General features: G+C 37.0%; 2 protein-coding genes across 8 annotated transcripts in view; one reads left to right on the top strand and one right to left on the bottom strand.

Moving 5' to 3' along the window:
* The window catches only part of CCNT2 (cyclin T2), a 27,171-nt gene extending 22,625 nt beyond the window's left edge, over positions 1–4,546 (top strand). For all 6 annotated transcript variants that reach the window (XM_048953436.1, XM_048953437.1, XM_048953439.1 and 3 more), the window contains one exon: positions 1–4,546. This exon is cut by the window's left edge. The gene's annotated coding sequence lies outside the window, so the exon portion shown is untranslated.
* Positions 4,547–5,410: 864 nt separating this feature from the next.
* MAP3K19 (mitogen-activated protein kinase kinase kinase 19) lies at positions 5,411–18,771 on the bottom strand. 2 transcript variants are annotated; one of them, XM_048953407.1, is made up of 9 exons: positions 18,234–18,771; positions 16,424–16,494; positions 15,795–15,879; positions 14,763–14,974; positions 14,140–14,183; positions 9,592–12,054; positions 8,352–8,501; positions 7,437–8,134; positions 5,411–6,407 (listed from the first exon to the last, which is right to left on the bottom strand). In XM_048953407.1, the coding sequence occupies exons 2-9, from the start codon at positions 16,461–16,463 to the stop codon at positions 6,341–6,343; spliced, it is 3,759 nt and encodes a 1,252-aa protein (XP_048809364.1). In that variant the 5' UTR covers positions 16,464–16,494; positions 18,234–18,771; the 3' UTR covers positions 5,411–6,340. The 2 variants fall into 2 exon arrangements, with proteins under 2 accessions (XP_048809364.1, XP_048809365.1); XM_048953408.1 differs by lacking the exon at positions 16,424–16,494.
* Between the last annotated feature and the right edge of the window lie 22 nt (positions 18,772–18,793).

The following is an 18,793-nucleotide window of genomic DNA, read 5'->3' as shown; positions in this document are numbered from 1 at the left end:
TGTGTATGATGCCATATTTCTTTTACAGGTGAACACAGTCTTCACAGTAAATAAGAATAAAACTATTGATATCCCAACTTTATATTCCGACAATAAAATAGTTATCATTGATTTCTGTGCATTGTACTTGTTATTAGTAACCAAATTGAAAGATACTTATTGTTTTTTTTTTTTTTTAAGCTCTGTGGGGAAAAAATAATCAGTTTCCCAGGTGAAACCACTAGCATATATTTTTATCTGCCTGCAAGTGTCAGTGTTACAGTTTGTGTGCTCTTTCCACAGTGCTTTGCTCTTTAAAAGGAAATGACAGGTGTGAATATTCTCATGTTCTCAAAGCCAATACTATAGCTCAGCCTAGATAAGCGAACTGACTTTGGGTTGTTACTTAAAACTACTCATAAGCTATGAAGTACCTCAACACAAACTCAGTATATGGTAGCAACAGCCAGTTTGTAATGATTTATTTTAATTTAGAAGTGATCATGGTGTGGAATATGCTTTTGCTAAGCCACCTCATTCACCTAGTGCTTGTGTAATAATGCACATCTCAGACGCTACTTCTGCAGCATTTCAGTTGTGTTACTACAGTGTGCTTTAAATGATCAAACTGTTCAATATCTACCCATTTGGTAGTTGCTGTATTAGGTAACTACAGGCATATAAATTACTATGTAATATTCAGTTTCCAGTAATGCAAACACTTGTAATTACTTGAATAAGTTTTATTTGAATGATGGATGCTGTTTTTATGCTTAAGGGATATTTAAATGGAAACCCAGTAGTATCTTCTCTGCTAAATCTAAGCTTAAATCTTGGCCCATGTAGAAAATGCAAAACTATATTATGTGTACCAACTTGGTTATTTTTCTACATTCAGAATGTATTTGAACTTTGTTACATTTCTGCATTGTTGAGTACTTTCTATCCTTTTATAGTCTGTTTCCTTTCCATCTCAGCTCTACTATTAGGTCTGATTTATAACAAATGTAATCTGCGTTATATACTGTCCTGGACAACAGTTTGGGCAGGTGGATGGAAGAGCAGTAAATTGTCTTAATTAGTCTTCAAAGCACTACGCTAATTTTTTTCAAGTCTGTTTCAATAGTTGTGCCAAGAAATGCGTCTTATACAGCCACTTTGGATAAGCAATACGTTGTACTGTATATATAGCAATTACTGTCATTAGTTTGAGTTAAATGTCTGGATGATAACTAGTGCCTGTTTAATACAAATTGGAAAAGAGCATAGGTCTTCATCTTAAGGTGCTGATTCAAAAGAACTTTCCTATTTTGATTCTAGGAAATTATGAATTCTTGTGGACAAAATGTTGCTATGCTACATTGAGATTCAAACTGATTTTTGGTTTCTCTGTTTAAAAAAAAAAAGTCCATAAAATTCATTGGTTTTGGTTTTCAGTGTAACTGTAAATATGTGAAACTGTATTTGTCTTTGTGTTTGAAGCTAAATTTGGTGTGGTGGTAGTGAAGGATGAGAGGGAGGGAGAGGATACGCAACAAGATGCCAGTGTTCCTTGGCTGAAGCCCACTGCACATCATTGAGTGGTGTGGATTTCTGCCTGGGTAAGGTGTTTGAAATAAGTGAAAATTAATGGGATCAGCATCAGCCTCACTGAATAAACGCAATAAAAGGCTAACTGACAACACTATTATTCTGTTCCTCACTGATTACAGGGTTTTTTGTTGTTGTAAATTTGAGCACATGCATTATGTAATTTGTAAAATGAAGTATTAGTGGAGACCTTGCTACAACACTATTGAAAATCTTCCCTTTTTGTGAGATAGGAGGTTTAGAGAATAGTGAGATTCTTTTGTGTATTGAATCTTAGTTCTGTTCCTAATGGTGGAAGTGCTGACATGTATCTCACTGTGATCTGGTACTTCGGTATTTGCATAAACCGGCAGTCCTGTATGTTCTTTTGGCAAACTGTAAATATAAATGTTTCATATTAGCATAGCTGAATTTTTGAGGTACAGACATTTGTGTGGGATTAGAGAACTTTATTTCTAAGAACTTGTAAAAAAAAAAAAAATATTTTCAATAAAATTCCCTACCTCACCTCTATTGTGCAGAAATTATCCCATTTCCTATGTTCAGTTTTCCGACTTCATTTGTAGATGCAAATATCTTTTTTGTTATTAGCAAAAATAGTATTTTCCATTAAATCAATCAAATAGTGAACTACTTTAAATTTGAAGCATAATTTATTTCCTTTGTTTCCTTCACTGTATGGTGCTCAGGTTTAGGAACACATGGTAAATAGTATTTGCACACAACAGAGGCAAATTCTGCAAGTTTTTATTGCATCTGGAGCGATGCATATATCTGTTCCCTAACTCTGCCTGTGTGAATTTAATTGTAAAGGGATTGGCCATGGTTGATACCGCTTTGGTTTTTTTTGGTACCTTCATGGCTGGGGAGAGGAAAGTGAAAGGGGAGGAGGGGAGTGACAGGAACCTTCTCTTTGTAAAACCATGGGTGGAAAGGTTCCTAGTCCCCTTTGTGTAAAGGGGATTTGAAGAAACAATGTGTTTGCTTTCTTTAATCGCAGTTGTAAATACACATTCTGAGATCTAAAAATAGAAAAAGTCTAAAAGATTTCCAAGTTACTCTAAGATGAGCTAGCCAATTAATCCATCCTTTCTCTGAAATATTTAACTCCTTATGCTTTGGGGGGCTGGAGGGGAGAGCGAGAAGTTCTCCCTCATGTTGCTGCAGGGAATGACATTCCTGAAGAAGGAATAGCCTGCAGACCTGGATAGAGTGAACTTAAATCAATAATCTTTACTCTTAAAAGTCAGAGGTACTTGGTTTTTGTTCCTTTATGTTCCCCCACTCAGATTGAACCAATTTTCTTGCCATAGTTCAGAGGCTGTTTTGGCAATACCTGTAAACCTCACTTTCTGAAGCTGCCTCATGGCATGGGTCCCTTTGGGAAATAGGGCAGAAAAGATTGGTCTGCTCTGGGGGTTGGAATCATTTCCTCAGGAGAGATTTTGATCTTTTTAGTTTGTATGCAAGAACTGGACTTGAGATAGGGTTGTAGCAAATAGCACCAGTTCCTGCTGAACTCTGTGAGAAAGGCGTGCAAGATGATTATATATAGTTTTGAGCCCAAATCTTAAAGATCGTGGGTTTTCTGGGCTTGATGTCTGTGTCCTTCAGAAAAAGATCAGTGCATGTATTTTGAGAGGAATATTTTAATGTCATTGGTGTCTGTAGTTTCAAGGCCAGTGCAGAATAGTTGGGTTGGCAAGTCTTAAAGCTAACGTTTTCCTGAGTGACAGCTCAGAGCTTTAAGTGTTATTAATAGAATAAATATTAGGTATCCTCTAAAAAGGTAAAGGGACGTGCTTTCACACGCTGGAATTTTAACTCCAAACCTTGAGGAATCTTGGTGTTACAGTGTAGCTGTACCTGCTCCCTGGTAGCTTGCATGCTTTTATAATGCATTCTTCACTGTTCTTTTGCTTCTGGCCCACAGTTTTAGGAATAAATACTGTGCTATAAATAAAAGAAAAAACTGAAGGCTTGCCTTCCTTAAATACAATAAATCATAAGGCAAGTGTCCCTTTTCTGAGTCAGTCATCATATATTTAAGAAAAAATAAAAAGATTTAAGGTTTTTCAACAGTTTATCTGAACTATCTGGATTCTGATGTGAAAAATCTGTCATCTCCTTATGTCAGAAATATGCAGTTGTCAGACTTGTCTGTAGAATGTTCTACTATGCCAGACCCAGCTGAGCTGCCCGAGATGCCCCAAATCAACATGACTGTTTAGCTGTGCTGAACACGTGGCTGGTATGCAGTTGCATATCCTTGGGTCTCAAACATGCTTAAGCTTAAAGAATCTTTGTTGCAAGCACTGGCATTGGACAATGATCTCTCTCTCTAAATCCAGTTAAGCAAAAGCAAAAATTCACTTTCATATTCTGGTAAAATTCTCAGGTTCAGGTTTAAAAACTGTAATGCTTATTAAAAAAATGGAAATTAATTAGCTGAACTAAACATTACATTCAAACCCTAAACAACAATTACTAACATGAATAGCAGGGACTTTAGCAGAGGATGTTAGTTTTGCATATAGGATGTGCGTAAGGAGGAAGGTTCATAGCTCTGAACGTTTATAATTAATTGCATGTCTTAAAGCATTCCCACTTTTTCCCTGTTCCCAGTATCATTTCATGTTAAACAAAAACTCATGTTTACGTTGCAGCCTTTTTGGAGACATTACCTTAATCTTAGAAGAATTGATATACTTTATGGACGTAATTATGTACATCCTACTTGAGTTCATGTGCCAGGGCTTCTACCTTTATTCAGCAAGGTACTTCAATGTGAAGATGCTCAAGTTACCATGGATTTTGACAGGAGGACCAGCCGGTATTCCTCAAAATGGGACTGATAACTGTTTAAACTTGGAAGATTTCTGTAATGCTAAGATTTCTCTTTATACTGGCATGATGTTCTGTTACTGTAATGTGACATCATACCTACAGAAACTATTAATAAAGAATTTTGCTAGAAGTACTGATTTCTCTTCATTTTTATGAAATTTAGACCAAATAGCTCTCTGAAGTCAGGCTACTGGAATAATATAAGATTTAAAAGCTATTTAAGTAACTGAAGAGTTTGACGCTCTGTAGAAAGTTGATGTTCTACAAACCAGCTTTTTGTTGCTTTCCTTCTTCCCATTTTGTGAAACGCCCATTTTTGATATCACTGCTGGTGCAGAAATCAGGGCCTTTAATTTCTGAGGGCTCAGCCCCTAAAAGTTCCAGAGCTGAATTTTACTGCATTTCTTCTTAGAACCCAGCCACTCACATCATAACGTTCACCACATTTTGTGTCTTATTCCCCCAAAATCTTTGCTGAGAAAGAAGCCCCACCAGGAAGAGGACAGTCTGAATGCTGATACCTGCATCATCTTCTATTGATGTATCAGAATATTTTTCAAATTTATTCTCATTGCATTCAGTTAATAGTAGGTAGTAGCCAGTTAGTGTAACTACCCGTAAAAAGGTGCAGACTAAGACTATGTCATCTACATGGTGCTCACTCAAGTGTTTCTCAAAATAGTTCAAGTCTCAGGTAAAGGATGTTCAAAATTAGTAGTAGTTTCTTGAGTGATTCAAATGGTACCTTACAGCCTTTGCAGACAAGAGAAAGGTAATGCTTCTATGCTTCTGCTGCTCTGTATCAGCAAACAGAAGTTTGAGAATTACAGCATGTCACTTGGATTGAAGAGAGCAGCTGAGAGAATCCTATCAATGTGTATCCATTCCTGATGAGGGGCAATCAAGAAGATAGAGCCAGACTCCACTGTGTTATCCAGTGGTGGGACAAGAAAAAGTGGGCACAACTTGAAATACAAGACAGCCTGCTGAAATATTTTCAGTATGAGGAGATTTGAACACTGGAACATGTTGCCTACAGGAGCTGTAGAGTCTCCATATTTGGTGATACTCAAAAGCCAAAGTAACTGAGCAGTCTGTGTCTGCAGCCCTGCCCTAAGCAGTGCAGTTGGAATATACCATCTCCAGCTGTCCCTTCCAACCTCAATCCATCTGTAACACAAAACTGTCCATAAAATCCCATGCATTGTTAAAAAAGAAGATGGTCTCAAATCTCAGATGCATAATTCTAGAGAGACTAGGAAATTACCTTGATGTTAGCTTAATAAAAGTACATCTGTGTGCAGCTGGGTATCTCTTGTCATTATCACCACAGTATCCTGAGGTTGATAAACCTCCACAGAAAAGGATAGGAAGGACTGGTATGTGTGTACTGCATAGTTTTTTCCATTCACCAGCTACAGTTAAAAGGCCCATCTAGCTGAACAACTTCAGTACGTTTTATGCCAACATAATTGTGTGGTTTGGAGTTTCAACAAGATCTTCACAGACACATTTAAAGACTATCTATGAGTTTGAGAAGAGCTTTCACAAAGCTTTTTGCATCTGTAAAGCTTTCTGCTGATACCATTCATGTTCCATAGGTTTTTACAGAAAATCAGAACTCCCAACTTACCTTACTTGTCATGTGCTCATGGTAGCAGGTTTTTTTCCCCTCTAGAATCTCCTCAGAAACAACAAAATGTGTGACCTTGTGTTCATAGTGAATGAATGCCCATTCCATTGAGTACAGATGTGACAACAAAATGTTAAGCACTGTCTAAAAAAAAACTCAGTGTCTACACAACCAATCTGCAGTATGTTCTGCTGTTACTTCTAACTCCAGTTTGTTCTGATCTATTTCACAAGCAGAAATACTTTTTATAATAGAAAATGTATTACTCACTTGACAGGAGGTCTGAACGATTCACTGTCTTCCTTTCAAAAAGGGATGGTCCAACAGCTGCAGAGCAGAAGGGCGTTCATGTTGATCTCTGCATTGAGGATTTGAAAAATCAGTACATCAAATGGATGCGCATGCATGGTATGTAACTATTTGTAAAAGCTAAATGCATACTAAGGCATTTATTTTTTTCTTATTTCTCCAGAGATTAGTCGTTTTTGGGTTGTTTTTCAAAATTTGTTCTTTGGGTTTTTTTTGTTTTTGTTTTTTTGTTTTTTTTTTAATAAGACTGACAGAAAGGATGGCAGAATTTGTGGAAAGATGCAGTTGGCGTTTATGACTTACAAAAGTGGAATAAAAAATCGTTCTTCCACTAAAATCTTTCCAAAACAGAGTAATCCTGTAAATTTGGCTGTTTCAGGTGCAGAAAAAATTTAAGGAACATGACAATGATTTGCCTGAACTTGTGTCTGTCAGTCTATTCTGTCATCTCCAATCAACATAATTCACATTAACGAGGCCATTTGGAATTATAGCATTTCCAGAACTAAGAACTAACCTTTTCAGCCCTCAGTTTGGACTTATTTCAAAAGCAAAACAGGAAAAAGGATAAAGGATGCTGATTTCCTAAATAATAAACTAATGGGAAAGAAAGAATGAAGGAGTCACTTACATTTGTGGCACAATGAGATGATATAGTAAACTTTTGCCACTATCGACACACATGAGGTTTTTGTTCATTTTTGCTGCTGGTGGTTGTTGACTTTCAGTTTTTATTTTGTTTGTTTATAAGGTCGATACTGTATTAAAAACTCTACCTGTGTATTTCCTTCTACCTTAACAATTCCTACTACCTTCTAAATACTGTTCTCTCTGAGACAAAGTGTATATGATGTTGCTGACAACAGTTTTTCTGGTTACTGTTACGTGGTTCACATCTAACCATAACAATTCTAATCCAAAGATTAGAATTCAAGCTTCCTGTCTCTGAGGCCACTACCATGCCCACTAAATAATATGCTTCTCCCTAGTGACAAAGTCTGATCTTCAGATATATGTAAAAGACTGCTATTAATTTGCTATTCATTTCATAAAGATTTTCAGTTAAAAAGCTACATACCTGGTTAAGCATGCGTGCACAAAGTCCACTGCAGTTCCAGAGAATCGATCAGGTAGGGAAGGCATCAGTCCTCTGTGAGCCCCAATATAGAACATGGCTGCTACCCTGTCCATGGAAGCCAGTGGTGGTTTTCCTGTTGCCATCTCAAACACTGTGCAGCCGACGCTCCAGATGTCTGATTTCCTCCCATATCCAGATTCAGTGATAACTTCTGGTGCCATCCAATATGGAGTCCCATGCACAGACTTGAGCATCTCGCTGTGTGTGCCGCTGAGGCTGACCCAAGCTAAACGCCGGGCACAGCCAAAGTCAATTAGCTTCACTATTCCGTTTGGCATGAGCATAACATTATTGCCCTTGATATCTCTATGTACGACACAATTGTCATGTAAATATGCAACCCCCTCTAGAATTTGTTTTGTGTATTTACAAAGGACAATTTCTGGCAACGGACCAAAACGATTAAGAATACTGGAAATTGAGCCACCAGGAACAAACTCCATGAAAATACTTAAAATGTTGTCTTCCAGACAAGTTCCTAAGTAAGTTACAATATTGACATGCTTCAATGTCTTCAGAAGATCAACTTCCTCATGCAGCTTCTGGTACTCCTTTTCTGTAGTCAGTCGATCCGACGTATCCAAAACAACCTGCTTTACAGCTATTAATTGTCCCTGGTTTGTCAGTCCACAGTACACCTACAACAAAACTAGCATTTATTAAAATGAAACATGAAATTAAAGTGTATGATTACTTATTTTAAATTACTTCCTTTTTTTCTGTCACCTGTCATGTCTCACTGTATAATGCAAAATATTTAAGTTATTTATTGAATAATAAAGTAGTCATTTAGAAGGTAAGACATAATTCTGAAATAACAGGTGCATCCCCTAGCGTACTGAGACTGCAACTTACTGTGCCATAGGCTCCCTTTCCAAGGATTTCACCTCTTGTCCACATGATAGTGTCTTTGTTATTTACATTGCTTCCTGGTACTTGAGTAGATTCCTCAAAGTTCAGCAGTCCACTTTCTTCACTTGATGCCAGAAAGGATTTTCTGTAACTCTGCTTGGAACATGATGGTTAGTGTGAGGAAAAGGAAAGGAGGAAAAAGACCCCTTATTATTGTTATTTTTTTACAGACAGTAACTCTCACCTAGCATTAATCTTTTCTACAGAATTACATATATATATAATCCTTGCCTGGCACATCGATACAATGGCTATGCTACCTAAGACTACATAAATATTTTCAAATATATCACAATAGTAAACAATCTGAAGATTACAGCACCCCATCTTTTTTGTCATTGAAAGCAGGCCAGGAAGAAGGAACACTTACAAGAACAGAACATACATTGGCTTACTATTTTATTTTATTTTTTGGTCATATAGCTAAAGTTTGCTAAGGGGGAATACAACAATTAATTTGCCCTAGGTAACATATATAATCCAAGCCTCATGAAAACAATTTGGAGGGGAATTCACAAGAAGAAAAAACTGCTTAAAAAAAAAAACAACAAAAAACAAACCACTAATAATTACTGCACCCAGCCACAGATCCCTAGAAGTATGAATGGAGGTATAACTGGCATTTGTGTTTGCAGAAGCATAAGGAAGTGTATCGAAACACAGTGAATTAATCTTCCTTGTAGATTTGTAGTTTAAATGGAGGAAAATCTAAGACGGTAAAGGAGAAGCAGTACTGGCAGGTATCATTAGTAGGTAAGGTTTCGTCACAGAGCAAGGGCCAGAATCCAACTAAGCCTTCTGAGCTTGAAGTTTAATTAAACATTACTTAAACAAACGTGATAAGCCAATACTTGTAGTTAAACCAATTAAAGTAGCCTCTCCCTTTTTTTTTTTCACTATAATTTCTCAGCATCTAAGTGTTTCTGGCTATGTCAGTCATGCCTAAGCACCATCTGGCCCATATCAGACAGACAGCATCCAATATCAGTATCCTCATCTGAACACTGGAAGTCCCAGTGGGCAGCTGGCCCAAGGAGAAGAGACTTGGTCATTAATGAGCACATATTACCAGTAATTTAGTTAAGCACTGATTATTGAGTTAACATGAAGACTCATCTTTCATCCAACACTTTGCTGAAGCATCACTTAAAAGAGCAAGCAAGTTACAAAAATTTAATTTTACCTTCTCTAGATCATTATCTACTATTTCTCCATCTCTGTTCATTATTTTTCCTTCTTCTTTAGTACAGGTATTCTGCATTTTAGAACCTGCATATTTTGTTCTTGAAGAACTGATGTCTTTATCTTCGAGCATTAGCAATTCTGCAGCCAGACAACAAAGCAACTCATCGGTTACATCCTTATTACCTGCCCCAGACAAAATGTTTCGACTTGTCTGGAAACTGGGGCTTGTAACATTTGTTGTCTGAATCATTGAAGGCTGAGTGAGTTCATTTGCCAAAATCCTGTTCTGAGGTGTGAATGACCAACTGTGACTTAATTTGTTTGTAAGGAATTGACACTCCTGTCTATCTGAAAAGGGCAATGCTTCTCCTTGATTTAGAATCTTGAAGGAGGCCCGGTCTGATTCCAGGCTTTTGCAGCCATTCATATCCACTCTGTACTGGGGTACACAAATGTTCTGGTCTGCTGTTATTAAATTGTTACTTAGAGCAGCACATTCTGTGTAGACTTTATCGTTGGGCTGAAGAAGACCCTGGCTACAGGAAGCAGCTATCTGATGGTTGGGTAGAGCCTGACTGTCTAGAGACTGCTCCAAAGAGGCTTCTTTAATAGTTGATAACTTTGAATCTGAAAGAATTTCGTTTGGCTTGATTGATTCTGGAAGCTCTTCTAAAAATATAAGCTGATGATCTGTGTCTCCATGAAACAATGTCACGCTACTTGAAGTTTGTATTTGACAATCCAGACCAGAAGATATTACATTATCTTGCTCAGTGTTGCTACCACTCAATTCAATACTATTGTTGTTTGCATGTAAGCCCTTCTGCTTTTGTTTAGTGACAGATATGGTCTTCTTTGGCTTAGAATGTGTTCTCTTTTGAGTATTTCTTATTCGGCTGCTGTCTCTTCTTTTACTGCAGGTAGAACTGCAGGTGCTAGCAGTGCATCCCCCAGGTGGAGCAGAACAAACATCTCTGTAAAAACTGTTCTCAAGATGATCAAGCTTGCGCACGTGGGAATAGACAGGAGTTCCAAACATTTCATAAACATCCGGGCCTTTGTCATTTGAATTTATTTTCTTGAACATATCACTGTATTTCAGTTGTACAAACTCTGAAGCAGATTGTGCATATTGTAGAGAAAGCGGAGTAACAGGTTTCTTTGAGATAACTAGATTTTTGCAACTGCAGGAAGAACTTTGCTTTTTAACTTTCTGAAAACTCTGAAGAAAATTACATTTGTTGGCTTGAGGTATTTTTTTTTGACACTTCAGGAAAGTCTCAGAACCCACACATGGCAGTTGCAAAGATGGAAAAATCTGCCTCTTGGCATTCCTCTTTTGTGTATTATGTTTTATGGAAATCTCCTCAGAAATAACTAAGCCTTCAGGTGTCCTTGTCTTGCTACTCGTTTTAGATTTTGATGAACATTTGTTTCTATTCAACTTTATCTCACTTTTGTCACTGTCTTTGCGAGCAAGAACATTGAAGCTCTGACTGACATGAGGAGGCAGGCTACGAACAGTGCTCCTTTTTTTGGCAGGATGTTTAGCAATGCGTGGTTTCGTAGGTAGTTCTTGTTCAGAGAAAGTAACATGGACAACAGGAACGAGCTCACTTTGACCTTTTGCAGTCACTTCTGACATTGCTTCATTTTCCATTTCAAACTTGAGAAGACACATATTATTTTCTGTTTGTTTTCCAGAACAATCTTGCACTTCTCCAGGAATTACAGCAGCTACAGAATTATATTCTAGGACATGGCAGGACTCAATCACTTCATTTTTACATGAAGAATCTAAATTACAATCACCAAGCATGACGGGTTCACTCTCAGCATCTTCACATGGTCTGCAGTGCAGTATTATGTCTGTAACGTTTTCTTCTATACTAGTTTTACAGGAATTCTCCTCTCTTTCTTCCTTCTCACCAGCTCTTAAAATATCAATGTTTTTTGACACAGGACACAGAGCTGTGGATATTCCACAGTTTTTCACAGCATTATTTGAGTTCAGGTAAAAAAGACAAGAGTCACAAAAATTGTCTTGGATCACAATATCTACATTCTCATAAGCCACTGAAAACTGGGACTTCTGGTCATTCTTTTCAGTATTGGCAGCTGCCTCATCTTCTGTCCATTTCAATTTGTTTTCAATTCCTTCTTTCTTATTGTTAGGGTACTCATAATATTTATTCTTGCTGAAGCAGTACAGGCCTTCTGTTGGAGCGAACTTCTCAGAAATAGTAGCCACAATCACACCTGAAGACTTTTCAGCTTGTCTTATTACTATATTGCCTAACTGATACTGATAAAATTTAGTAGCTGATTTTATAGGCTGAGAAATAGACTTCATAATACTCAAAATATTTCTGATCTTGGTGTGCTTATTGACAAAAACATCATCTAGAGGAGCAAGATGAATGGTTCTTACAGGCTGAAATGTCACTGGTGGCAAATGGAACTGCAATTTCCATTAAAACAAAAAAGAAATTAATGATGTACTACACAGCAGACAAAGGAAAAATCTAATCATTAAGAACCAAACAGGTGAAGGAAAAAACATCAGAGCAGGATATATTGATGGATATATATTAATTTGACATATTCCTACATTTAACCTAATATAAAATGTAATATCAATACACTTAGAAAATACATTATTTTTCTCAGATTTACTGATTTTACTCATTTTGTTGTGGTATAGAAAGTGGGATTCCTTGCTACAAGGCACAAGTCACTTTCCATAATCTAAATACAGTAAGCCTTGGCCACACGTACAAGTAATATCATCAGTTCTTAACTATGCCTTATGCTATCTAGCGTGCTTGATACACAAATTCAAAGGCTGGTCAGCAGTTTATTGTGCCAAACTTTTCTTCTCGCTGTGCACTCTCAGTGAACGCAACCCTGTAAAATGTACTACAAGAGAAATTATATTCCCAATGGAACCAGATCTCATGAAAGCAATTTTTAAAAAGCAAAACTGTAAAATTATAACAGTTTGCTATTTCATCCATGGGGGAAAAAAAAAAAAACCCAACATTTTTATAAATTATTCATTAGTTTTAAAAGTCATTACTGTAATTCTTCACACGTAGGTCTTCCATGCGTTCAGTGTAGACTTGAAAAGCTCATAAACCATGTCAGATGGAATACAGATTCAGCTCAATAGCATTTTGTTAGAAAATACCCCAGTCCACGCTACATTTGTCAGTGAAGTCATACAGATGGCTACCAAAAAGGCACTTAGTAACATAGCAGCTAATGCAACAGCCTGTTGTGCTTAGGATGTATTTTATTTTCCCTCCCCTCTTTCTTCTCTTCCCCTCCCATTACTTGAAAGTTACTGCACATCTTTGAAAGAGAACAAATTTGAGAATTTAAATACTTTATTGTGATTACTCATATGAACAGTGTGAATAATTTTCTGAAAATATTTCTATTTTTTGCTACATAGGAAATGGGGACAAAATAAGCTCTAATAAGCCGTATACTTTTATGCAAATGAATGCAAGGGAAATAATTACACAGTCATATGCTCTCAGTACCCATCTGCATGTCTATATTCAACATCAGTTAGCAATCTGCAAGAAATTTTTGTTGCATTCCAAGGACAAGCAGAGGTTTGAATGTGCCAGGGAAAGCAACGAGCAATGCTTTGAAATTCACAGTTCAGGAGGCTTTGTCTGGTCTGCATGGTTTTAGTTTGAATGCTCTGTAATCCCAAATGATAAGCTCTGGAAATCATCAGAGCCTAAGATGTGACATAAAGCTGTATTAAATTACATTTGACATCAACTAACTTACTTTTCTTCAACATTTCCTTCAGTTGGCAATGCTTTTCTTTTCCATAGCTCTTTTTATGAACTTTTGCCAGAACTTGCTGTGAATGCTTTTGTATTCTGCACTAGGTACACTAAAGTACACAGCAGATTTAACAAGTCTCTAGTTGAAAGGACAATTAATTAATATCTACAAAGACCAAATCCTCTTTTTAAGAAATACAGTGAATTTGATCTTCTGTGGCTGTTAAAGCTCAGTTGCTGTGACACGCTGACTTGTGAAATGACAAGCATGACTGCAAGTACAGGAGTTGCCATACATTTTTTTGTCAATAATCCTGTTTACACTTCTCACAAAATTTCATGTTAAATACTATTTTAATCAATCATATAAAGTCAGGTTGGTTCTTCAGTTTGGCTTCAATTTTACACAACCCATCAACACAGTAAAATTGCATTGCTTTGTTTTTAAATTCATCAAAACTAAGTATCTAAGGTGTGTAACATACAGAATACGCACACCTAAAATTAAGTTATGTATTTCCATTTTAAGATGTTCTATATCTTTTTAAACTTCCAACATTTAGCCCTCAATAATCCTTGCTGTAATAAACTAATATAATTTCAAACATTTGCTGATATTTATCATCACATCTATACAAATGCTTGATGTTCATCTGAAAAGAACAAGCAGAGAAAACTACCCAGACTTCTTTTGTATCATTACTTTTAAAGTTTTAGTTTTATACATAATACAATCTTACCTCAGACCTCTTAATCCTGTTTTCTAGTATTGCTATATTAAACCCTAAAAAAATCAAAACACATTAGTGTTACTGAGAAGTAAAACAAACTACAATTTTCAGTACATAAATATTTCAAACTGTAGGGTTCTGAGGACCAGACATTTGTCTAACTTTGGTTGCAGAACTATGCTATAAATCTGCTATAACAAAAAAAGTGGAAAGTTACAATTGTGCTTTCTATAAAACACAGTGAAATATAGTAATATAAAAATATTTTATTCTAATAATTTAAACAATTATTTCTTTTAAATTTTAGGTGTTTGCTGACTTCAACAAGTAGCTAATTAATTCAATTATGAATTAATTAGTTCCAGGAGGAGGAAAAGAAGTAAAAGAGATGTCATCCCGGCCCTGCCTAGAATTCCACTGTACATTATGAGGGGTCTATTTTATTATACAGAGTAATCAGAATTGCAACATCTTTTTTTATGTTGCTTTTCTTTATCTCCTTCATTCCCTAAATACACACACACATAATTAAAGAAGACAGGCAACATGGCTGAAGCCCACTTCATATGAAAAATTCATATGAAAAATGTTTAACTTTATTGAAGTATTCTGACTTTTAAGCTTGAACTTACTTTGTTGCATATCCTTAAAGCATTTTGGAATGTTGGATTCTGGGCATGAGGCCTGTAGCAGAAAGCTGAAGTCAAAGCCATGCCTTATGATCTCTTTCTTCAGCAGGAAAGGTGGAGAGGTGTGCTGTCCCATCTGTAATGTTAACTGCTTTTTACTTTGACAATGTGCCACTTGTTTATCTGGCCACAGTCTGGTTGTTGGTGTTTTTTGGCTAAAAGGCAAAAACAAAAACCAAAATACAATGTGAAAATAAGTGGAAGGCTTCTACTCAATTCAAATAATCACTCAACTTGGGACTAACAGGAACAAGAAACTCATAAGATGCAAGAATCCCAAAGTGTTTTCTCTTTCTTGATCCATCTAGGAAGCTGTGGCTCTCCCCAGCAGCATCTAACTGCTATGGCAGCAACTGATCACAAATACCAATGAATAACAAACAACACAGACAAAGACACAGTATGAATAGGAAAACATATTGCCCATCTCCCCTTATTGATAAGAACTGATTGCTTCCAGCATGTATTTTTTATGAAAATACATCATCAGGAAAGTATGTCAAAAGAATTCTGAAGACCAGGTGGTGTGCCTTTGTCGTTTATAAAATATGCTATGGCCTGCCTGCAAGAATAGAGGCTGTATGGACAAGACTCAGATTTCTGCCATCTGGTTTCTGAAGAACAGAAAATTCAAGCATGGGGAGGAAAAAAAAAAGAACTTTGATTGAAAAGAGGTCGAAAATACAGTCTATCTTAAAAGCTGCATGCGAGACAATTGCGTTTTTACTTAGGTCAAACACTGATGTAAAACCATAACCAGCAGTAGTTTCTCCTGTTGTACCAAACCACTTGTTCATGTAGTGCAATATCCTGCCTCTGCAAGGATCAGTATTGACACTGGCAAGAAAGAAACACTATACAACTCAGCCGTATCTAACAGCTGGCACAAAGTAAATCTTTTCAGGCTCAGACTAATTCCTGCTTTGTCTTCACTTTTGGATACCTAACCACAAATTAAATATTAGTTCTACTTACCTACTTTTTCCTAGAGCTTTGTATGAATCACAGATTTCTTTCACTATCTCATCTGCATTTGGAAGAGCAACAACAGCTCCACGACCTGCATTAGTACATATATACCTGTATTAGTACTATATTGCTGTATTGCAGAAAACACTAGCATACTGCATATCATTCACTCACCAAAGCAAATATACTTAATTTTGGCCATTAAAATATGATTGAGATGTATCAGGGGAAAAAAAGAGCAAATTTGATTTGAATCAAATACTTCCATATACTTTTTGTGGTAAATTTTAGACATTTGAATGCTTAAGCCTAAAATAACTTCAGTTATTTTGGTAAGTAAAATAATTCAATCCACTTTTAAAAGCAAAGGACATCTTTAAAAAATCCAGTTACATCTCCTATTTCAGTGAAACAGAAATAGAAGAAAAAAATGTGGACAAACTCATGTAGAAAAAGTATTAAAACCAAAACAAATCTCAGGGCTTTTCAAAGGCAGAAATAACTTTAAGTTTGATTAAAATTTTTTTGTGGATGTTTGATTTTAACAAGTGACAAGATCTCAAGCTAACATGGTCCTTTTTCTTCTCCAGATACATATATTCCATTTCACAGATTTCATTTCATTCGTTAGATACCTTCTGTGCTTCTCCTCTTAATTTTCTGCTTTTCAGACATACTGTCCTTAGATGTTTTAAGGTCCTGAAACCTGAGAACATGTATCATTAATTGATTTCCAATCCATCCAAACTAGTAGATCATACTTCACTACTTTGGGATCCTATACAAGATAATAGCAGAATTTTACAAGTACTTGAAATTATGAAAAATTTGTAATTTAACTTAATGTCCAATGCCCCATCCTGCAAATATACAAAACAAAGCAGTCCAAACACAATTATTATTGCTAAAAATTCAGCATATGCTATGAAGAAATGAAAACTCTCAGTATTGTTTGCTGATATCACCCATATACAGCAGACCAGAAAGTCAACGGGTCACATTTAGAAGAAAATCTTATTTTGAACATATCTTTTATTGCTTATCTTTATTTGATCAAAACTCTCCCTTAGCAAAAGAGATCAATAACAAAAAACTTTCTGAGCATAGAACAGCTCGTACACTGCAATCTCAACAAAGTCTCAGTGATGACTGTTTCTGTAATCGTGACGCAGCTCACACCAACCTCTATCCTAAGAAACTCAAAAGATTCTTAAAATTAATCTCAATTTTTTTTTCAGGGTTGGGCTTCTTCTGAAAAACTTGGGCTTCTGTTTCTCAAATGACAAGAATACACGAATTAAACACAGTGAATTGAAATGAATAGAAGAAAATATCAGCTAGTATTTATATTACATTTCCCACTGTCCTTATTATTTAGCAAACAACTCAGTTTAAAAAATAGAAACAAAAATGTCAGATATGTGTACAAATACACAGAAATATACATTTAAAGATATATGAAAGATAGACTTGAACTCATTAGTTACATGGAGCTACTGAATGCTAGAGAGGAAGATTATAAAGTCCATAATGGAAAATTCAGTAATAATGTGCCTAATATGAATAATGTGTGCATGGACTTTTCTCCATCTAAAGGTAAATAACATTTTCAACATTCATTACACATTTTATTACAAGTTATCCGCAACAGGAACTACCACTGGCAACGGTTTGGGGTTGGGATTGTTTACTTATTTGTTTAGCTCATAAATACCCATTTTTAGTCATTTCATAAATGCCTTTTTTCCTTTGCACTTGAGCTCAGGGCTCTCAATAGAGCTTCTAATGGGAACGCAGCCCAGTGTTGCAGTGCTGCCAATGGTAAGATGAATGCAACAGATGGCAGGTAGCAACTCTGTCCTTCAGAGTCCTTCAGGATCTTGTCCTTTAGGAATGGTTCTATTTCAAAGTCACAACAGAGGTCAGTGGAAACAAATGGCACATGTAGCTCCTGCTGGATTCAGCATTTTGCCATTTACTGTTAGTCAGCAAATGAATGTGACTTTTGTTTCTCATTCAGCAAAAAGTACACAACATGCCTTCAGCATGCATCAGCCTTCTCAAGAGACTCATCCACTTATCTTAGATTAATTACAACAATTCTGCATGACACTTGTGTGTGCGTGAGAGAGGAATAGTGCTAATACCACACAGTGCTGCACCCTGATATCGGGCAGTACTGTCACTGGAGGCTTACAGAAGAGGAAGCAGAAGGACAACCAATATTCTGCAGAACAGCAGCTGTAGAAGCAAGCACTTTTGACTCCTCCTTATGCTGAACACCAGATAACCCATTAGAAGGGTCACTATATGAGCCTGTTAAGAGTTACATGTTGAACTTTGCCAAACTTTCCCTTTTTTGAATGTTAATAAATAATAACAATTAAAAAAATTCAAAATAACAGCTGAAAAAGCTCTATAAAACAGACCGAGGCCAGCCCTTACCGTGTGTTTCCACAGCGAAGCACGGCAGAGGCACGGATTCCGCACGCAGCGCGCGGGCGGCGGGGCTGCGGGCTCAGTCCCTATTCGTGTCCCTATCTCTATCCCTGTCCCTACTCGTGTCCCTGTCTTTATCCCCGTCCCTATTCCCTTCCCTATCCCTATTCCTGTCTCAGCGGCTCGGCCGGCCCGCCGCGCTTCGTTTACACCGCGTTGCCACGGCAGCGGGCGGCGGAGCGGCACCACAGCCCTCTCCCTTCTCTCGACGCTTTCAGCGCTTCGTTTACCTCTACGTCATTTTCCCCGCTATCACCACTAAATTCTCACTAATTATTCTCTGTCTAGCTGCAGGTAGCCTTATGCAGCAGGCCTTGAGGATTACGTTCTTTATTTGTATATTTCTGATGGAGAAATAGCAGTTTGTACCGCAGGGAGGCGGAGAAGGGGTAACGGTCACGGACTGAGAGAGTTTCGGAGGAAACTCCTGTGAGGGCTGGCAGACGCTCTCCTGTGTGAGGAACACCGAGCCCCGTGGGGACACCCCGTCCCAGCAAGTCAGGAAT

This window comes from Lagopus muta, chromosome 8 (genome assembly GCF_023343835.1).
Source record: "Lagopus muta isolate bLagMut1 chromosome 8, bLagMut1 primary, whole genome shotgun sequence".
Taxonomy (NCBI): Eukaryota; Metazoa; Chordata; class Aves; order Galliformes; family Phasianidae; genus Lagopus; species Lagopus muta.
Note: the sequence above shows the minus strand (reverse complement) of the source record. Positions and strands in the feature narration are given on the sequence as shown.